General features: G+C 37.5%; 1 protein-coding gene across 2 annotated transcripts in view; it reads left to right on the plus strand.

Annotated features, from left to right (window-relative positions):
• The window catches only part of TTC39B (tetratricopeptide repeat domain 39B), a 75321-nt gene that overhangs the window by 26914 nt on the left and 25182 nt on the right, over positions 1–23225 (plus strand). Inside the window, exons 1-3 of one of the 2 annotated variants that reach the window (XM_069880054.1) lie at positions 5046–5314; positions 20527–20631; positions 22459–22590. In XM_069880054.1, coding sequence (XP_069736155.1) covers positions 20537–20631; positions 22459–22590 — 227 coding nt within the window. In that variant the 5' untranslated portion in view covers positions 5046–5314; positions 20527–20536. Of the gene's footprint in view, positions 1–5045; positions 5315–20526; positions 20632–22458; positions 22591–23225 lie in introns of those variants that run through there. The other variant, XM_069880051.1, reaches the window with a different exon arrangement.

The following is a 23225-nucleotide window of genomic DNA, read 5'->3' on the forward strand; positions in this document are numbered from 1 at the left end:
TCCACTGTTGTACTGTGGAAAATGGGATTTGGAGTGTATTTTAGGGCTAAAAAAATTTGTGATATGAGGGACCTTTGTTACTTTCACACAATGTTACTGGCCTTGAGTAGCTTGTATCAAATATTTTTCAGGTAGGGAGGTTATCCTAGGCTTTGGTTAGTCAGCTTTATAAAACATCTGTAAATTCTTAACCATCCTAGATAGCAGAGATAAAAAAAGGAAGTTTCTTACTGAGAAAGCTTTGCAAGATTCTCAAGAACATTAATGACTGACAACGTCATCTTCTTGTTTTAATTAAATACTTCTATTATTGGTGGCTACAGTAAGTTTTGAGTATTTCTGCTGGCCTATTATTTTGGATTCCCTGTATGTACTGTAGTTGGTAGAAGAACATACCATGAACACTGAACTAATTGAGCTTCATTTCACAGAGATTATTGTCTTACGAACCTATACGTTCGCTCACCACATGATTCAAGCTTTCCTTACATGTGTCCTCATGATCTACTTACCTCTTTTCCCTTAGCTGCACCTCTGTCCTCCTTACTCATGAATGGTGAGCAGGTAGCTTGATTTTTCAAACAGAAGTTCCCTATGTGAACACAGTCAGTGTATATAAAATTCAGGTATTTCTGCACTGTCTAGATATTGATTTTAATTTTATTGTGAGTCAACTGTGGAGAGTTGGCATAGTTTTGTATGTTGTTTCCTTTGAATATGAAGTTCATAGAAGAGCAGTTCAGTTTGAGTATTTCAGCAATAAAAGAAGGATGATCTCAGTTGGAATGCATCCTACTGATAATTTCCTCTGTGTTTAGATAATTAGTAACTCTGAAGTTACGGATATGCTATAGAAATGTGTGTATTCTTCTGTATCTGGGCAGAAATCTTCACTTGATTAGAATCTTTCCTCTCTTAGATTATTCAGAAGGTAGAACTATTTTTAATAAGTGCCTAAGGAACTGAGAAAAAACCCTTGGGACTTGTGGAAGTCTTGAATCTTTTCTTCATTGAAACTCTTTGGTTTTAGTTTTCAAGTGGCACTGATAGAAGCCTTTCCCAAAATCTAGTGACACACTGGTAGTGCCCTGTCCCTGTCTAGAATTAATGATTGGGTTTTTTTTCTACTAATAATACAGTAGTAGAAATTCGGAAACATAACTACAGTGAAACAATGAATCACCAGAAGTTCAGTCTTTTGGGAAGTTGTATTTTATTTTGGTTGTGTTGTTGATAATATTTGTCTTAAAATTTTTGTATGTATGAGTGTTACAATCTCTTTTATTTCAGATAAGAAAGTGGTATTGTTACAGCTCTGTGATGATACATCTGACATTGGTTGGAGTGGCTTATTGCACTGAATATTACTAAAATGAACCTTTTTTGTAGAGAGTTGTCTACGAAGGTTATTGATGTTTATTTATGAGATCAGAGCTCATTCAAATTCTGTCAGATCAGCTTGTTGGCTTAATTTTAATTTTATTTGGATTTCCTCCCATCTGATTTTACTTACTATTCTTTAAAATGACATCTCTTTATGACAGGAATAAGTTACCACCAAGTTATTATGCTTTTCCATGATACTGGTTGGCTTCCAATCTTTTTCTTTGAGGTAATGGCCAGTATCAGAGGCTTATGCAACAGTATAACAACATTTAGAGTAATTGCATTGTGGTAATAGCCTAGGTATGTTTATAAAAGATGCTTTGTAGTTGTCTTTTGGAAAAAACATGGTATTCTGCCTACATGCTGGTAACAGTTTGTAGACAGAGCAAGCCTTCATGTTGTGCTATTTGTGCAGAAATCAGTGGAGAAACAGTGAGAACTCATTTAAACACATTTAAAAAATGGAACAGTGAAAGCATGGAAGCCAGAATTCTGTAGAAAAGCAGACAGATTATTTTTGATTAGTAGTGGAATTTTTAAGGTTTCCTATCTTTATCAATTCCAGCAGGAAGAGGCATGTTTCATTGCTATATTATAATTCCTCTTTCTTTTTGTTACCCAAAGCTGGATACTGTTAATCCTTGATCCTGCCAAAGCAGCTCTGTGTGGTATTACTAGGGTGATAGATTAAGGACCAGAAGTGTTTAAGGAAGTTAGAGCAGGTTATCCTTGTAATCTCAGAAATGTAGTTAAGATTTCAGTTATACCTGCATACGTGTGTGTTTTGTCAATGGATGAAATCTGACGGCTGAGGAAATGGCTCTAAATTCAACTTTGAATTCAGTTAGCCAAAAACTTCTAGGAGTAGTGCTTGTTTCCATACACTTGAACTCAGATTTTGACATTGTCTTAATATGGTGACAGATGGCTGAGACAATTTGATCAGAATTTTATTTCCTTTGTTTGGTCCTCAAGATCAAGGGAAAAAAGTACAGTCAAGGTTATTCATTTTTTAATACAGTAAATAAAATTTTCATAGCTGTATAAATATGACACAGTAGTTGCTTTATATTATCAGTGACAAGATTTGGAGCATCGGTAGTGAGGCACCAGCCTTATCTCACTAATCCTTCTCTTCCCCAGACAGTTCTTGGATTGTAACTTGTTTTAAGCTTGAGGGTTTTTGATTGGACAATAATTAAGTAATTTCTAACTCTTCCATAGTTGTTGCAACTACACCTTTTGCCTTTGGTGTAAGATTTCTCTCTGTATTTGTATTTCAGTAGAGCTCTTCAGGTCACATTGTGCAAATTTTTATTTTGGTACCTTTTGTTGACTTTGAAAAGTGCAATTCCACTTGTGTCCATAGCTTCTTAGAAAGCAAGAGGAGGCGCAAAAGGAGGGTGAGGAGGACACACAAAAACTAAACAGAACATCTGAGGGTTATTCTACACAGAACTGCCCAAACCCCTGCATCTCTTCCACACCATGCTACTTTCTTGCAAGCCTTCATTGAAAGGCTGGCACACAGAAAGGTACCACAGCTTGTGCCAAAAGAAGTTTATCTTCATTGACCCTAAATATTTGGGTTGCTGCTCGTGACTTGATCTTCTGTAAGAAATAGATGAGCATTGTGGCAATGTAATCACATAATAGTTTTGGGGTGGTGGACCCTGGAGGCTTCTGGAGTCAATTAATTATCACATTGGTATCTTGATGTTGTGTTGAAAGGCATGATCTACCAGTCACATCTGTGTTTTCTTTTTTACATGCGTTTAAAGAAATTAATTTTTATCCTATGCTTTAATAAAGGCTGCTTAATGCTATTTGCAGTCATGCAACTCAAGAATTGCCTTCTGTGAAAAACTTCAGAGACTTAGAAATGGATGTGGACTCTTAATGTTTTGAATTGGTAGTGCAATCTTTAAGTCATTAATACTTTAGGTAAGAAAATGAAAATATGAGCACTGATAGATGAAAAAAACTAAAACTTGTAGGCTGTGATAAACAGAAATCAAAGAGGATTGCTTTTAGAAGGATTGAAAACCAGATTTGCTATATTCTTTATTTTAAACTATCAAACAAACAAAAGCCTTTCTGGTCTTTAATAATGTTGTGTTTTTGTTGTTTTGTTGGTTTGGTTCCCTCTGCCTTCATGACTGAAAGCCGTCTCAGAGCATTTTGGGCAACAATCTGAGTAGAAGGGCACTTGGCTGTGTATTAGTACGTTTTTCTTTTAGACAGTCCAGGGAATGTCTTTTGAGTGTGTGTTGATATGTGTAGACAGAAAGCTTACTTTTGTCAGTTTTGTGGACTTGTGCTCCTGAATCTTTCAGGCGTAGACTGTCTACTACTTGAGCTGAGTTAAAGACGGGGCATTGTGTGTTTTGTGTGTGAACTGACTTCAGTTTTTATGTGACTGCTTGACCTTGACTCAAAACTAGTTTACCTTTCACATGCAGTCAAGATGAGAGACATGCTGGCATTTTGACTCTCCTTTCCCCAAATAATGCTAATATAAGAAGTGACAATACATGTAAGCATTACTTCCAAGTCACATGGTGGAGAACTCTGATATCACTCAGTTCCTTGGTCCGTAGCACTATTGGGCAGAATTTCAGGGAAAAGGTAGAAATATCCTGACTTTAAAGGTGCTGTTGTCCATAACTTAAAGCTATCCATCTTATATCTGTCCTGCAAAGCCCGTCTTACCTCATTATAGCCCTTGGTTTCCTTAGGTGTTCTAGGCAGTACTGTGCAACTCTTTCTTAGGTTGTTGCACTCCTTCAGAAATAAATTGTTTAAATAGATTGGTATTACTTTTATTACTTAACACTCAACTGAAATGAGTAAATGCAGATCTATAGTTTCCAGCGTTGTGTTTTAAAGGCTTGCTTTGAGGCATGTTTGTGAATGAATCTCAGTTCATGACAGTAAACATATATAAGAATAGGTCCTATTTGCCCAGGATGTACAGCTTTAAAACCACTTTTCAAAGGTAACTGTGGAGGACAGTTTAATTTTTTTCCTGCTTGGCTCCTATGTGCTGAGCTTTCCCATATCTCATCTGGAGAAATTAGACCAAGGAGATGAAACTGTCTCTGTTGCAGCTGCTTTGCATCAAATTCCTGCTTTCTCTCATTGCTGCTGATATTCATGAAGTTAACAATTTATTAGCTGCGTCTGTGCTGTTAATTTGTTTTTGTTATGGGACTCTAGATAAAATTTCGGATTTCTGGGGTAAAAAGTGTCAAAGGGTTAATAAAAAAAAATTATGTTCTTTTGTTTGAGTATTGTCAAATAATGAGAACCAAATATGAGTTAATATTCTTCAGGGCTGGTTACTACCAACTATTATTATTATTGATATATTTTTACTGCAGTTGCATTAGTATTCTTTTCCTTTTCTGCCTGACTTTAATTGTAGCATCTTTTTTTTTTTTTTTTACTCAGAAAAGAATGAAATAACTGCCCCTTTTGCCTTTAAATATAAATTGGTCTGCATTCCTCATGTCTCCATTTTCTCCTTGCAGTTATCCAGTGATGGATTAGAATTAGGCTGCAGCACAGATTGGGAAAATCTCCCAGCATCCTTTTCCCGCAGAGGCATCAGCTTCTAGCATTGACTGTAGCTGCTGCCACTCTAACTGACATTTCTTTTGAATTCGGCTATGGAGAGTGTCTGTGAAGCCAGCTGCTGGCTTCTGAACTTCTATGCTTTTATGCTTTTTGCTTGATAGCTCATTAATGAAACTTCATGGATATAGAAAAATAAACCAGAATCAGTTTTCTCTTCATGCTTTTCTTCTGTGTTGTTTTTTTTTTTTTTTTCTGTGCATGTGGTAGAAAAAGAACAGAGTGAAAGAAGCAGCAGTTCTTTTTGCATAAGGATTATATTTATATACCTGAAGTTAACTCAATTAATCCTGTAAGTATGTTGTCTCTGCCTACCTCATCTCTGAAATAATGAATATGGTAGTCAGATTTATGGGGTGTTATCTGTGAAAATTTACTTTGGCAGGTATGGTGAACACTTAAACTACAAAATAAAAATATTTAGATGGATTTCCTTGAAGAGGAGGGAAAAGTGATATATTCAGAATGGTTTTATGAAAGAATTGTTTTCCCTCTGCACTTTGCAGTGGTGAACAATGCTTTTAAAGAGCAGAAGCTTCTCTGCTTATGTCAGTGCTTAATCAGCTTGGATGCTGCGGGTTGTAGAACACTGCAAGGTGTGTATTTTAGGACGCCATTCTTCAAAATATGTTAATATAAGGACACTGTTAACTTGTAGTTGTTTTATCCATTTATAGGGTATGTCTTTTACTCTTGGTGGCTGTCCTGATTTAACCATTTGAGGTTATATAATTTTGACTTGAATATAAATAATTCATTTAATGGTATGCAGTTCTGTGCTAAGTACATAATTTTAAGATAATACAGTGTGCTTTTAGAGATTTTAGTAATACAGGGTCTCCGACATTATCTGTAAGTTCACTGTGTAATAAATTCCAGTAAATTGGTTTGAAGTTTAGGAAGAGTTACTAGGATCACACTGTCATAATTTTCTCTTTGGATCTGAGCCAGTATTTATATGACGCAGTGTTAGTCCCATAGACATCTGGCTTGATCTGGTGTCCTGCTTGCTGCATGATGTATTTCTTTGTTTTTTCCATAGCAAGATAAATGGAATTTTTATTAATTTTGTGTAAAACTCTTGGTAAGCTGTCTTTTATATATGCAAGCTCTTTCAGGAGAATAATTTTCAACCTATTTTCTTGTCAACATGTCTTATTTAGATATTGAACAGATTTAATTTAATTTCTTTGGTGAATTTCTTTCTATTTATCTACATATTGTATATTAAGTTTTGGCAGTCTTGCTCTCTGGCATATTCAGATGCTTATTCTTCTACATTATATTGTCTGTGTTGACCTTAGGTTGATTGTTTCATATGAAATATTAGTCTGGTAAGATGCATTCAAACATTGTAAATTCTCAGTTTACTTGCAAAGATCTCATGAAAGCATACAACTAAAAATACTGTTGAAGTTTTGAGTTCTGTTAGATAAATCTGATAACAACCTTTAATAGTACTGTGCATTTCCATTAATGTATCGCAAAACAACATAGAGCAGATTTTTCTCCTACCTGCAAACTGACACTGCTGTGTTTTTTCTTTCCTGTCTGACAAACTGCAGTCCCGTTTAAATACCTGTAGTCTGATTGTTTTGCTGACTGTTCTCAGTATTATGTTTATTTTGCAGTGCTGTGTCAAATGCATGCTGGTGCAGCTTGATAGACTTGAATAGGATTATTTCACAATCATTTTAGTGATCAGATAAACTGTTTCTGTGTATGCACATGGGTAACCCAGGTAGCTGTCATGTGTCTTGCTCCTGCAATATGGCTGATTCATTATGGAAAATTTGTGTCATGCTTACTGTGCATGTGCAGTGCAGTTCACTGTTGAACTTAAAAAACTTAGTGTCGGATAAAGCTGCTGGTGGGGGTTGGAGCTAGATGATCTTTAAGGTCCCTTCCAACCCAGACTATTCTATGATTCTATGTTTCTTTTTCCCTTTAGGCTGTAAAAGCACCAGACTTGCAATGAATTGATTTGTAGTCAGTCCAAAACTGAGACATTGGTGAATTTTCATGTTCCTTCTATTTAAAAAAAAAAAAAAAATTCTAGAAATGTACCTTGTTTTCTTGTGTTTTTCACAGGGATGAACTGTAATGTTGGCAATGGCGGATGCTGGTCTGCCAGTATGATGAGTTTTGTTTTGGCTCTGTTTCTTGTGGCACCTGAGACTTAAGCAGAAGATCATCTTTACCTTGGTTTTCTTGCTTTGTGCTTCTTCAGTTGCTTTGTTGCATCTGTAGAGTAGTTATAATACACAAAGAGACAACAATCAGTGTTTTCTTGTGGTATTCAGATACTACTTGATAACAAATATATAGATAAGCAAATCCCACTTTTTCAATTAAAATCGCCACCAAGAAAGTTCCCTTTATCTCATCACCCCTTCCTGACTCTTCAGTCATGGACGTAAAGTAAATGTTTGGAAGCAAAACCTTTTGATTGCTGTCTTGTATTCCGTTACGAGATTCTTCTGAAAGATCACAAGTAAAACTTACATGCAGAACGTATAACAAAAAACATTATAGGTCTCCTGATAGGTGGTGGTCTAATATCTGAAATATAAGGTCAGATGAGTCTTTTAAGAAGAAATTTGTGTTTGTCTATAAAGTTTTTGGTATATTTAGAGGGTTTTTAAATGCATTTAATTCATAAGACTGTGTTACAAATATTTCTACTGTTATGAGTGGTAATAATTCCTAAAATAAAACAGTTGTATCCTCTAGCTAAATACATATCTGTAGCAGCGGTCCCACCCCCAGCTTCTGATCTGTTAGGAATAGAGCGTCATTTGCCTTCTGTCTGTCTCATGTTTCATTTCATTTCATTCATGGTAAGGTATAATTGACTGATCTATTGAAAAGCTCTCTTATTGAAATTCCAGTGATCTATGAAAAGCTGTCAGTTTGAACTTTCTTTCACAGTGTTAAGGTGGAGATCAAAATTGTGCAGTCATTCTCATCTTATTTTCGTGGGTATCATTTTAATAATTCTTGATTTTCCACAGGGGCAACTTTTTCTCACTCAGTAACCTCTTCCTTTCTTACTGTGTCTGTCTTTCAGAGACTTTCTCTTTATTTTATTCTGTATATAAATCTGTAATATCAGCTAGCTACTCTACTCTCTGCATCAGCATTTCTGCCATAGCTGTAAGACAAGAGAGAAGAAAATTTAATTTAGAAAAAAACACAAACCAAACCCAACAATAAACAATTCCCCCAAAACCAATCAAACAAAACCCCTCAGGCTATTAACGAAAAGAAGAATGCTGTGGTAATGACAGTGCTTGGTCATGCAAAGGATAGAATAGTCAGATCCCTTGTTAGTGTGACAACAATCCAGGAATTCACTGATACAGATTTACAAATAACTGGCTAAATGCTACTATCTCATAGTGAGGTGGCATTGAGGAGGAAGGTGCAACCTCACTGAATTTAATTGCCTTGTAGCGTGGTGTTTCCATCCTCTGCTGTTATCAGTTCTGTAGGTGGATAGATGTCTCCAAAATTCAAGTGAAAACTACTACCCAGTAAGGGCTTGAGTAAGAACAGAGGCTGTTTGCTTGTTTTGCTGCAGAAAATGATTTTAAATACAGCGTGCAACAAAGTCCCACAGGAGGTAAAAGTGAAAATAAGTGTGTTACCCTAACAGTTTTGCCAAAATGTGTAAACCACTATAATTTAAACTAAATTACCATTGTTAGGGGGTATGTGTGTCTGTTGTGTGTTTTCAGGTGGGTTTTTTTGGTTCTTTATTTGTTATTAAAAACCTGTCTGTTTTGGAATGATTTGTATTATTTAAGCTTCTATAATAGTTTCTGTCTGTTTCCAAATTTGGCTAAAGCAGCATTGGATAGTTTTGCTGCCAGTTGGGTTTCCTAACTGAATGTTTAGCACACACACTACAGTATGCGTTGGTGAAATTCTGAAACAGTGAAGACACTACGCCTTCAAAGGAATGATTTTATCAAGTCTGTCTTGCATCAGCATGAATTTTTTTTCAATAGTTTTCATAAGCTGGTAACATTTCCATTGAATATGTAAACTACACAATTTTACTTATCTGAATTTCATGCTTCTCGAAAAAAGGGGGATGTGCATTATCAGTGCAGAATTAGCTGTGGAGGTAAAATATGACTAGTGAATGTACTATATGGGTTAAAAAAGTTAGCGTTTGCTATACTGATAAGATAGCTGTAGTTTGTAGCCTTTCTACATTAACGATGATAATAGCCTAGGATGGGAAGTGATTTTTATACATTTGAAATAATTTTGAACCTTTACGTTTATGGTTTAAGAATGTTCCATTATGTGATTATAGTGGCATTGAAGTCTGGGTTGTGAAACGGTTTGTGAAATTTTTTTTGTTTGTGATAGAAAAAAACTGTTGATCACACGGTCTTACATCTTTCTCTTACTATTTTTAAACTAACACATCAGGTGAAGAATCCTTTTTGTTCTCAGACTGAAAGTGATTGGCCGTTAAAACTACTGTGATCCTTTTAATATAAAGGATTTGACATGCTTTAGTTTCTTAGCTGCAAGAGGCATCTAAGTGTGAGAAAGATTACTTCAGTTTGATTCTGCCTTTCTGAATTGTTCTCCCAATGGAAGGAATTCATAGCATGTGATAGAAGAAGAAAATGCAGCCTCATTGGGGCTTGCCTGATATACCTCACTTTTCAGAGCAAGTTACTGAAAGACATGCACTAGCATAATGTGAGTGCAAGGAGTGTGTGCAGTTTCTTATTCAGGTCAATAATCCTCAAAAAAATTGATACATACTCTGCTTTCATGAGGGTTCCTTAGATTCAGTCCTGATACAGAAATTGTTCCTGAAGGTGTTGTTTGTATTTATTAAAAACAAACCTACTAAACAAAAACAAACAGAAGCTTCATGCTTGTAAGTCTTAGGATTAGTCGTCTGCAATAAGAAGAAAATCCAGCATAACTAGAAAACTAGTCTCTTTGCTTATATGAACATTTCCTTATGTTCACTGTATGCAGCTCTGTGGATTTTACTGCTAAGGACCATGTAAGCCTTCAGTGACCCTTTGCTGAACTATCCTGCACATAAAATGCAGACCTAACAGAATATCTCAGTAGGATTGGGCAATAAGCTTATTCTATGTTAGCCTTTGCTTCATGTCCAAGTTGGTATGTATTTGTCATGAGGAGTGGTGGTACCTGCTGCGCAGTGATGGATAGGTAATGCTCCTAAAAAATGTCTCACTATTTATCTGATAAGATTTATACTTGTGTTGCAGCCTGAAGTCTGTGCAAAGGAATTGGTCAAAGTGATAGAGAGTAACATTGTCCCTTAGGGAATGATCCAAACCAGATTTTGGCATGTAGCTGAGTACAATAGTGAAGTGTTACTTTTGGCTATGTATGAGTGATGGATGAGAAGGATAAGATTAAAAATACTTCTGTGATGGCTAATTTAATGGTGAGGGGTACTATGCTTTCAAAATATGAAGAAAATTATTTGAAGAGCTATTTCCAGATGGCAGAAGTAATAGCTGGGTTTTTCACATGCTACCTTAGGAATGATGGATATACATGGATGTATGGTACTGTTAATGTGAAAGCAGTTTCTGTTGGAGATTGCAAATCTGTGCAGTTGCTAGTTGCACGGATAGAAGAAAAGCCACATACAGTTCTGTAATAGAATTTTCAAGGACATAAATATACAGAAATGTTTAATAAGGTGATGAGCAATCCTGGAAACATTGCACAGAGATAGGAGACCATAGTCTATTTGAAGGAACATTAAGTAGGTGCTGAGAGTCGTTGTTAGACAAAATGATTGAAGAAAGTAAGAATTTTATTTTCTGTATTGTTATTTTATAGGGCTAGGCAAGAAGAAAGTGTCTTTATCAGGGTAAATGATGACTGGTTTTCCGTCACCAAGACAGAAAAAAGCGGAGTAGTAGATTATTACAACAGGACTTCCTATGCTTGAATAGAAAATTACTGGTAGGGATCAAGAGCTAAGAACCTGTTCGTTGCAAGTTTCCTCATTCTTAAAGCAGTATTATTGAATATTGCATAATTAAGAATGGAAGTACCCAGGTGTGCCCAGGTGGCCAAGAAGGCCAATGGCATCTTAGCTTGTATCAGAAATGGCGTGACCAGCAGGTCCAGGGAGGTTATTCTCCCTCTGTACTCGGCACTGGTGAGAACGCTCCTTGAATCCTATGTTCAGTTCTGGGCGTCTTGCTACAAGAAGGGTGTTGAGGCTCTGGATTGAGTCCAGAGAAGAGCAACGAAGCTGGTGAAGGGGCTGGAAAACAGGCCTTGTGAGGAGTGGCTGACGGAGCTGGGGTTGTTTAGCCTGGAGAAGAGAAGGCTGAGGGGAGATCTTATTCCTCTCTAGAGCTACCTGAAAGGAGGTTGTAGAGAGGAGGGTGCTGGCCTCTTCTCCCAAGTGACAGGGGACAGGACGAGAGGGAATGGCCTCGAGCTTCACCACGGGAGGTTTAGGCTGGACATCAGGAAAAATTTTTTTATGGAAAGGTTCATTGGGCAGTGGCAGAGGCTGCCCAGGGAGGTGGTTGAGTCACCTTCCGTGGAGGTGTCTAAAGGGTGGGTGGAGGAGGTGCTGAGGGCCACGGTTTAGTGGTTAATAGGAATGGTTGGACTTGATGATCCAGTGGGTCTTTTCCAACATAGTGATTCTGTGATTCTACCTTTGTTCTAGTGACGTGCTGCTTATCTGAGGCATCGTTCAAAATTAAAAACAGCAAAAAGAGGGATGCCAGAAAGCCTTCATGCTGCAGTAACACTGTGTGACTGGGTCATTTGTGTTTACGAGGTGATCAGTGATGTGGTGGTAGGAGGTTTTAAATGTTTTAGATTACTGATAAATAATAAGTCCTGCCAAGAGGGTGCCAAGTACATTTTGGCAGGTAATGCCACGCAAGATGTGAACGTGACGTGATGATTTAATGGTATCTCTGTGAGCTGTAAACTGTGACCTGTAGTTTGAATGTGGTTTTTGATCTTGACTGGGAGAAAATATTCCAGGAAGACAGTGGGTTCCAGCACCCCAGGACTCTGTTGAAGGCTTGAGTTTATCTTATACTAAGCACATATGGCAGTACACATTGGCGCAGAGCTTGGTACCATGAATATGTGGAAGAAGCGTGGCGTGTCAGCACAGTAAGTCCACTCGATAAGGGATGGAGGGGAAGATGGATCCCATTAGCAAAAAAGCATAAGAATCACCGCTATTCTCGGACATCACAAAGGATCAATGCATTTAAGGTAGAGCATCATTCAAAAATACCTTGAGCCCCCTAGCAAAGAAAATGGAGCTATTGAGTAGACTCTGGTGATGATCAGCTGCTGTGTTAAGAAGTTGTGTCCTGGCTTTAAGATGCATGACAGGATAGTTAATCTTTTTGACATGATAAGACATCAGCAGTTAAATATAGTTAAATATTGAGTTTTCTGATTTAAGATATTCATTACTACAAAGGGAAGGACCTGCTTCGGAAAGTATAGGAACATTCTGAATAGTGATGATGAGTATCAGATTTTGACAGTATGTTAGGACTATTTGACTTATCATCTTCCTGCAGAGGACAAGAACCACCTATGTGCAATAAATTTTAATGCTGTTTTCCATCATTAACTTTGGCAATAAGTGCTCTAGCAGATGCCTGCCTATATGTTACTTGAGCGCTGAAGCTGGTAGTTTCTTGCTACTACACCTGCTGGTTCTGTGGTTGACAACCAGAATATTTTTCTTTTGAGTTTAAGCAAACAAATACTTCTAAAAGGTTCTTCCTCTGAAGAAGCTTCTTTAAGTTTACCATCAAAATAGTGTCCTCTCTGTCCCCTCTGCCTTAATTTTTAGACGACCTTATTTTTATTCCTTTTGTTTATGTCAGATGTGCTTCTTAATGTGGGTATCTTAAAACTAAGTTGTTACTGCTAGTTTCATCTTTGTGTGAGGTTTTTTTTTCCCCTCTGGAGAAATTTTGCTTTAGTCCAACTAAAAATTTCAGATATTTTCAGTAACTATAGCCCAGTGAGACTTTTGTTAGTGAGAACAGTAGCTGTACAAAACCAAATTGCTGGTAATTAGATGTTGTTTATCAGATGCAGCTGATTATTTTGGCTGTGTTTTAAAGGAGCCAACAAATAGTTTTTTAGAAGTTCAAAAACTAAATTGTGCAATCTCGAAGCATACAAAGTACTGCTTGCACATTTAAGTCCAAATAATATCAATGAAGTGTGGAATTCAGTCCTAAATATATGGTTTTAAATATGAAAAATGTACTTAGATTAAGGGTGAACTTTTCTGCAGTTCTCCTGTTTCTAACTCCTGAATCCCCTTTCAAGAGAATAGTTGATATATAAGTGTACGAGCTTACCAAATCTCTTTCAGATACAAATAAATGTACGGAATTAATGCTCAACTTTAGCTATATGATTACCTTTCAGAAATACTCTTACATTAAGCCCTGGTGTAGAGAGATAGGTGTTATTGCCTAACTCATTACGCGTTTAAATAACTTAATTTCAAATACTATATCAATGACTTTTTAATTTGTTTTAGCGTAGTAGTTACAGTCCTTTTTTAATTAGTCTCTAGGGAAAAAAGGAAAGCAGCTTAATACGCTGCCAACTGTTTTGACATTTTAAATTACTAATGCTTTTGCTTTGTGTACATCCTGAGAATTGTCATCCTAAGAGTGCATATTCCAAAACATCTTAGGGTTTTCAAGTCAGTATTCTTTGTTTCTATTGCAGCTCCATGTAGTTGACTAGAAGAACCCAATTAAAGCTGCCAATAACTTCCTTACGGGCAGGATATTCCCACTGTATTTCATGAGTAGCTCAGCACCAGGCCCATGATGCATAAGCTGTTGCTGTAATTCAAAACATTTATTCTTTTTTTTTTCATAAAGGAAGTTTGAAATAGTAGTGAGAGGAGAACTTAAAAAAATGTTGTGTGGTGAGAAAAGGTATCCTTAAAGTACCTAGACAGTAACACAGTGGTGTTTTATTCTCCTTGTATCGTGGCATTATCTTTGTGTAACACCTGGTACAGCACATATTTTTCTGTTTTTGCTTAGAAGTGAACTTTATTCACTGGGTAAAATCAATAGTAATTTCACTGAAGTAGTGTTAATTTAGCCTACTGTAGTATAAGTTAAAGCATATGCTTATCTGTGGTGATAAAATGTGTTAAGTTTCTGTCAATTCTAGGAAACTGTATATGGAAATGGGGAAAAAAAAGTGAGATTGCCAAAATAAGACTTGAGTCAGAAGGAGAAGAATGTGAGTCAGAAAGAGAGTTTGAATCAGCATTGCTGACTGAACTGTTCATCGATTTGCTAACTGCTGTAGAAATTGATTTGTCATGTTTGTAAGAAGAGAAAGAAATGTGATTTTTCTGAGCTTTTGCATAGAAGTATTGCTGGTTTGCCAGCAAAGATAGCCAGGTTACTCCTGAGTCAGTACGTTTCTTTCTTCTGACTGTTCTGGTATCAGGTTATGAGTCTGGGTTGGAGTGTATCCTTCTGGTTATGTTCCTCTGCTGCAGGATGTAGGAAAACATTGGAAAGTATATGTTAAGAGGAATTGAACAGGAGTGAGACTCGTAGAGCATATCATTGACTTATAAGAAATAGGAGTCTGAAGGAACTGGCTTCCAAAGTTTTGTATCTGAAATGGCAGAATAATTTCCTTAGCTTACTTGATGGAAGGAATGGTAAATGTAAAGAAAATGGTTTGAATTGTCTGCAGGCTTTGGTCACACATAAAAGCAGCAGAGTGGGAACTTTTCTGTAATACAGAAAAAGAACATGACAGCAACATGCCGGAGAGATCTACTGCTTAAGATCTACACTTAATAGGAAAAAAATACTTTTTACAGGGTGCCAGGGCTCTGTTCTTCTAAGGAAGTTGGTTAATGGAATTGTTTTACAAATATTGATACGTACTCTGGTGGTGCTAGAGTTGGTGCTATGGTGGTGTCTGGGAGCCTAGTGGCTAACAGTCCTCTCTCACAACAGCTGAAGATTCACCATGCCCATGCGTACATTAAACAAAACAAAGATTAGATTTTCCTTCCAAAGGATGTCACAGCGGTTGCTGATTGCAGGGTATGAAGTGTGCAGATTTACAGCATATAAATGCAGAAAATGTGTTTCTTTTCACTGGGGTGAGGCTTAGTGAAGCAGTGGAAATAGGGAATTGTGCATCCCAATCCTTTCAGAAGACCGGTACAGTGGTATGTCTGGTATTACTTTTCTAGTGAAGTTATAGGAAACTTTCTTGCTCTTTCTGTGCTGAACCCAAACGTTTTACAACTAAATGAATAAATTAGTGAGCAGTTGTTAAATTGCCTGCTGTAATGAATGATCCACCCTGCCCTCAGATTTTTGCATGAACTATGTGATTATACATATCTTACATGTGGTCATCTACCCTCTCTTACTTCAGATGACTGTTCATGGTTCCTCTAGACCCTATGTAGCATGTCATCACCTACTGTTGGGTTCTTCTGTACCAGTCGTTCAGAGACTTCTTTGTCCACCTTAAGGTTAGCAAATGTGCTCTGAGGGAATGGGACCAGAAGATCCATCTGTCCTCTGTAGTCTGGAAGACGACCAGGCATGAAAAGAGTGAAACACAGTTTCCTAAAAAGCAGATGTGAAATTTGACTATACATGCATGGCAACACATGGTGGTGATGGCATGTTATTGAGAGTCTAACTCAGGTCCTTTGCTTGTGTATCAGATAAAAACCCAGCATCTAAATCTAGCTGAAATTAGGTCTTTGAAAGTTGTTTCTTAGCAGATGGTATTCTTGGAATTATCTAATAAATTTGAGTGTTTTACAAAACTTTCAGTCATTGGAAATTAGTCCTTTTTTATTTCTTAACACTGTTCTTTGAGGGCATACTCAGAAGAGTCATTTGAAGAAGTCATTTGAAGAGGACCTGTGAATGTGTACATTTCTCTACTGTTTGGATAGATATTTTAATTTAGACAGATTTACTTACATATTCAGTCTGAATGCACTAGAATGCAATTTCTTTCTTCATATTTGTTTGATAAACATTTTAATTCTGCTTTACTGAGTAGGAAGGGTAGGATTTTAAGCATTCTTATTTCTGATGTTTTTGTTAGTTGAAAACTAACCAGCTGAGTAGATTTAGCATGGAAACTTAGAACCGTTCTTCTATCAAATAGGTGGGATGCTTCTTAATGTAGAGTCTGTGGATCTTCTCTTGTTTCAGGCTTTGGAAAGAACTTTAATTAGGGACTATTAAGAGGTGATACAGGCTGAGGCTTCAGCAGTTATTCATACTAAATGTTCAGCCTGGTTATTTTATTTTCTGGATTTAAGAGGCTAGAATGTACAAAATACAGAATGAGCTTGCAATAGCTGTCATGGGTTGAGGGTCTTTTTCCTAAACTGAAATATAGAAGGTATGAATTTGTGATGTGTATCTCCTAACATGGCTTTCCGGAAAGGATGGTAGAAGGTGTCACTGAGTTAGAATTGTAATAAAATTTAAATTTTGGCCTGTAAATCCATGCAAGATGTGAATAAAGTGATTATTTGCACTTACAATTTAATGTCTGATGCTGTAGTTTTTCAAAGATTGTTCAAGTTAGTTCTAAGAACTGCAAAGCCCCCTGTAATTTCAGTGCAAGAAGCATCATAAATGTAAAGAACTGTGTCTGCTGAAACAGGAAGTTCTTAAACCCCCATGTGGCCTACAGCAAATTGCTAATTTCTGATAAAATTCTAATACCTGACACTTTCCTTTTCCCCTCAATAAGGAGGAGCCAAGTGCAAATAATCAATCAGGGTGTTTGGAAGACAGATGAGAAAGTACAAAAAGATCAAAGATACTAAGTAAACTGTATTAAAGGGGGGAACCAACAATTGTGCATGATCCAGTTGAGTTCATAGTGAAAATGGTGTCTCATTTTGTAACCATCTTTGAACAATGCTAATACAATTTTTTTTCCCTTTCTTAATTTTTTATGAGAGGTATATTTCAGAAACTTTTGATGTAGTATGTATAGCGGGGGGAAAGTTAAGAATAAACCTATGGATTTGCTCAAATACACTTCTGTCATTGAGCAGACTTGATTATCAACTTACTTGCAAAGCTGAATTACACAGGTTTACTTATGAGAAGATTTCGGACTTTGAAAATAAAAAACGTAAACCCACCCACTTTTTTACTGTTCAGTTGTAGCCTTCAATTAAACTAGTGTCAAAATTAAGGTTTATAATAAACCCAGTGCACTTATATGTAAATACACAACGTAAAACTTTCAGGAAAAAAAAAAGACCATAATATCTTCTTATAATTAATGGAACAGCCTGGAAAAAATGGATGTCTACATAGTAGGATACGTAAGATTAGCCAGTGTGGTCTGAATTATAAATTGTACCTCTATATTCTGTGTTTCCCAGTGTAGTCTAGAGTATGAAGAGTTGTATATAAACAAACAAAAAAATGATGGCTTTGTTGCTTTGTTTTATTTCCCTGCAGCAATGCAAAAGATGCTGCCATTGTTTATCTGAAGGGTTTTTATTTGTTACTGGGGCTTGTGTATTTATACATAGACCTAAGTAAACCTGCTGTATGGTAACTTCCTTGAAATACTTCTTACTAGAAAGTAATTGAGGTATCTATCTTAAGAGTATTTAGGTAAGAGAACACAAACTAACAGTGGCAATGGGACAGTTTTTTGGTGATGGCAAAGGCCAGCAAGAAAGAGAGCACAAATGTAGCTGTGCTCTCCAGTAGCTATACACTAGTAATCAGTATAGGCTAATAAATACTTTGGTGCCTGTTACTATACACTATATACCAGAGCAAATGTGGGCAGTGTTGCAGTGCTCGTTCCCTAGGCTCTCACCTAGGACTAAATGTTAGGATGAAACCTGGGGTGTGATGTGCTTGCACGTGGGAAAGTGGGGGGCTGCTTTGCTGGTAAAGCTGGTTCTGTTTGATTGGGTCACTGCAATGCCTCTTCTCTGCTGGCGGTGTGTTTGTCGGACAGCTGGAGATCAGAGCTGCAGGTTGTATGAGAATATGACCATTCCTGCTATGTTTTAAGCAGCCAGAGGACATGAAACTTAGCAAGTGGCTGAGGGTAACAGTTGAGCAGAGCTGCAAACCTTTCAGCTTTTAGGAACAGTAGTTTTTTGCTAGATAAAATTACATAGATCTTAAAATTGTATACATAATAATCAAGTTGAATCCCAGTATGGGGGAAAATAAAGTTATTTAAGTTATATTCAGAATTGTGGGTAGCAGTCTGATGGTAAAACCACCGGATTTCAGCTGCTGGGCAATTCACTACTTTATGATGAAAGGCAGGATTTGCCTCCTGATATGTTTGATAATAAATATCTAGTAGTTGTCAAGTATTGAGTTAGAGATTTTATTTTTCTGCAGGAGGTGAACTTTTCTAGTGGAAAATAAATGCCACTAAGAATTGGGATTGCTATCTAGTCTTAGCCCAATTTTCTGCCCTATAGAAGGGGTACAAAAACCAGAAAAAATATTTCTAAAGCTTTTGAGAATGTGTGTTTCTGTCAGATTTAGAGCAGCTGCACCCCTCTGTTGTTTCTCTTCTTAAATTCCTCCTTCAGGATTCTTCTCTTCTGGGCAGTGCTTAAATATTTATCTCATTGAAATGATCTGTTGCTTACCACTGCTTAACCTTACTTGGATAAAGCCCATTACAGAGCCTAAACCTGTTGTTTTAAAGCTGTAGACAGATTATCTTTTCCAGATCCAGCTGTGCACGTTGAAGGCTGTGTAGATTCTAGCTTCTTATCACTACCATGAATGTCCAGTTTGTCATGAGTTCTGACCAGGGAGCAATTTGCAAGTGTTCCTGGGTCTTTCAGACAAAACCAGCCAAAGTAGTGGTTATGTTAGATAGCTTCCTCTTAACCAAGAGCAAGTGATTATACTTGAAGTGAATTAGGAAGAATGGAAGTTTTTGGCGTAGCTGGAGTCTTCTGACAGGGCAAGTTTTGACATAGCTATGTGTTTCAGCATAGTGAATGTCTGTTTACTGCTTTCATGGATTTGAAATTACTATTTTGTCATCTCTCTCGAGATCTAGGTCTGAATACAGAATCAGCAACAACGTTTATACTGATGGGGAAATTGAGAGCTTGGCCAGGCCCAGAGAGTGGTGGTAAATGGTGTTAAATCCAGCTGGAGGCCAGTTACAAGTGGGGTTCCCCAGGGCTCAGTGCTGGGTCCGGCCCTGTTCAATGTCTTTGTCAATGACCTGGATGAAGGCATTGAGTGCACCCTCAGCAAGTTTACGGATGACACTAAGCTGGGTGGAAGTGTGGATCTGCTGGAGGGTAGGGAGGCTCTGCAAAGGGATCTGAGCAGGCTGGACTGCTGGGCAGAGTCTAATGACATGAGGTTTAACAAGGCCAAGTGCGGGGTCCTGCACGTGGGGCACAACAACCCTGTGCAGTGCTACAGACTAGGAGAAGTCTGGCTGGAAAGCTGCCTGGAGGAGAGGGACCTGGGGGTGTTGGTTGACAGCGACTGAACATGAGCCAGCAGTGTGCCCAGGTGGCCAAGAAGGCCAATGGCATCTTGGCTTGTAACAGAAACGGTGTGACCAGCAGGTCCAGGAGGTTATTCTCCTTCTGTACTCAGCACTGGTGAGACCGCACCTCGAATCCTGTGTTCAGTTCTGGGCCCCTCACCACAAGAAGGATGTTGAGGCTCTGGAGCGAGTCCAGAGAAGAGCAACGAAGCTGGTGAAGGGGCTGGAGAACAGGCCTTATGAGGAGCGGCTGAGAGAGCTGGGGTTGTTTAGCCTGGAGAAGAGGAGGCTGAGGGGAGACCTCATTGCTCTCTAGAACTACCTGAAGGGAGGTTGTAGAGAGGAGGGTGCTGGCCTCTTCTCCCAAGTGAGAGGGGACAGGACAAGAGGGAATGGCCTCAAGCTCCGCCAGGGGAGGTTTAGGCTGGACATTAGGAAAAAAAATTTCACAGAAAGGTTCATTGGGCAGTGGCAGAGGCTGCCCAGGGAGGTGGTTGATTCACCTTCCCTGGAGGTGTTTAAGGCACAGGTGGATGAGGTGCTAAGGGGCATGGTTTAGTGTTTGATAGGAATGGTTGGACTCAATGATCTGGTGGGTCTTTTCCAACCTGGTTATTCTATGATTCTTGGGCATAGTCATAAGTTTTGAGTATTTGTGTTAAACAGGTAGCAGTAAAAATTACTCTGTTGCATATTGACTGGTACAAAAAGGAAGACAAAGCCATAAGCAGCACTTAAATAATCAAAGAAGGCACATACATGTAGCAGGGATAAACTGTTACACCTATGACTTGTTTTTATATAGCTAGATTTTAAGAACAAGGAACAAAGTTGCTATAAAAGACCCGTATTATATAAGGAAAAAAAAAATCTTCTGATTTTGTGTTTGTATTTACAGTTTGACTAAACTAGATTTTTTTTTAGGGCATCCAAGATGGATCTCAAGTGTGCTCTGGAAGAATGTTCAATGGCACTGAACTTATTTCTAAACAATAAGTTCTCTGAAGCCTTGGAACTGCTTCGTCCATGGTGAGGTCCTGTTATTATTTGCTGAAGTTACTGTAAACAGATAGTGTCAAGTATGCTCTCCGGTAGCTGAAGATTAATTTATGGCCCCCAAAGATAGTAGTTTTCATTTATTCCTTTTTGTTTTAAAGTTTTTTCAGTATCCTTGGGTTGTAGCAGTGCACTTGTTTCTACTTAAGACCATCACAAAATATGGCTGTCATGTATTTGATTTTAGTGGTATGGAGAGCTCAAATCTGGAGGAGATAGGCAGCACTAACACCTCTTTAAATTAGCTGTGCTGTCTTCTCTGAGTTTTTTGTAGTTATTTGTAACAGAGCAATTCTCTGAGAATGTCCGCTTGCACTTCTGTATTCCAAAATACCTTTTGAGTAGTATTGCAGAATACTAGTTTTACATGAAAGGATTGTGCATGCGTGTATTGCTGAATACATACCTTAGCCTTTTTTAATATCTGTTTCATATGTATTTCATTTTGCATTGTAAACCAGAAGACTTTGTTTCATAAAACAGTGGTTTTATATACCATGAAGTATTTGTTTTAGTTGATGTCTTCTATGAAAAAAAAAGTCTAATCTCCGTGGATTTGGTGCTCTGAGTCTCTGGTAGCTAATAGACTTTGAGTTTATTATGTAGCATATTAATCTAATCTACAAAGGAGCACCCAGCCTAACAAGGAAACAATTATAAACCTTTTTAAAAGAAAAAAAACAATTGTTTTCTGAGAAATAGGAGTTAGACTTGAGTCCTTTAATAATGTAAAAGTTTAAGGGCAATTATTGATATATTTAAGAAATAAACACTTGCACCATAGGTCTGTCTTCCTGGACTCCACTGAAATTTTCTGTCTTCAAAAATATCTTTGGCAAGTAGCTTCCTGTTTTAAGCAGAAGGAAAAAATGTTGAGGACAAAGGGGAGGATCCAACGGAGAGCTAGCAGTGTGACAAGAAGACTAGAACATCTGACTCATTAAGATTTTGAATGCTGGGTTTGTTTTAGTTTGACAAAAGGAGACTTGGGTGTTAATCTAATAGTGGTCAGGACATGTTATGGGGAAGTTTCAAAGACAAAGGTATCCTTCCCATAGTGGAGGATGGTAAACCAAAAGGCAGTTACCACAAGTTGTGGCTTAGGGCTTAGGACGTTCAATTGTGTGTTAGAAAAAAGTATGTTGATTGTAGCGTACCAGAGAGGCTGCCAGGAAACTATGCAGCCTTAATTGTCTTGAATCTCTTGAAACTTGGTTAGATAAAACGTGAGTTTGCCTGACATAATGTTGGCAATAGTATGTTTGAGCATATGACCTCCTGTAGCCGCTTTCCTTCAACTTCTTATGTTTTAGATTATGTAATTATGTTGTGAAACCCAGGGTGGTTCAATGTAGCCTTTTACGCTGGACTGAGCATGTGTATACTGACTTCTCTATTATACAAATGCAGATTTTTGTGTCTTTGGATCAAGTAGTAATGTTAGAAGGATGTCCTTTCATCTTATGTTAAGTGAAAGCAGAAGTAAGAGTATTTATGTCAAGGCTTGATTAGCTAAGTTAAATAGATGTATCAGTGGACTATAAATGGCACATAGTGAAGTGCAAATGTTTGTGTAACCCAATTTGGATATCTTCTGGAACTTGCTGTGACAGTATCTTGTGGGGGCTCACAAGTAGCACCCAGTGAAGATGGTATTTGCTAAGTTATTTTCTCACATCCATTACTTCCCTGCTTTATTTTTCTGTCTTTTTGCAAATTAATGTAAGCGTCTGAGCATTTAATTTTATATTGTAATTTAAAGTTTCGCTTAAATACACAGGATTTATATGTTTGCTCTAGGTCTAAAGATAGTATGTACCATGCCCTTGGATACAGCACTATTTTAGTTATGCAAGCTGCTATGACCTTTGAACAGCAGGATATACAAATGGGAATCTCTACAATGAAAGAAGCTTTGCAAACCTGCCAAAGGTAAGCCCAAGCAATGGACATTTATGAGGTACTCAATCCTGTGTTCTTCGTAAGATACACCAGCTGTCTGTATGCTTGCAAAGCAGGCTCTTGTGCCAATATGATAGTGATTTAAATTTGGAAAGGTGGCGTAAGTCTCACTATTGCGCTATTATTAGTAAGGATATGTTTCCTACAATTGCAGAAACAACAGACTTGTCAGGTCTGGGCATATGTAGCCTGTAATGTTAGTTAAATGATTGGTTAGCTGTGTAGACCACGTAAGCTGACACTACGTGATTGAACTGCCCGAGATATTTCAACCTGTGACTTTTTGTTTTTGATAGTGACCAACAATTTAAAAGCTCCATATTTTGAATTTTCCTTTTATCATGAAAATATTCTTATTTAAAAAGTTATTTGCAAAGGTGGACCCAGTAGTCTAATCAGATTAAGCTTGTGCTAAGATTTCCTCTAAAACCAAACCAATATTTTTATTATTGTTACAAAGGTGTTTAGCTTACCTTAAAATTAAAAGGCTAATATTCTGGTCAAGAACATTCTAAATCTTTTGCTTCTGGTCCTGCTTGGAACACAATGAAATAGAGTAGAAAATCGTAGTTATTAGTGACCTTTATTTTTCTAATTAAAAAAAA

The sequence above is a fragment of the Phaenicophaeus curvirostris genome, chromosome Z (genome assembly GCF_032191515.1).
Source record: "Phaenicophaeus curvirostris isolate KB17595 chromosome Z, BPBGC_Pcur_1.0, whole genome shotgun sequence".
Taxonomy (NCBI): domain Eukaryota; kingdom Metazoa; phylum Chordata; class Aves; order Cuculiformes; family Cuculidae; genus Phaenicophaeus; species Phaenicophaeus curvirostris.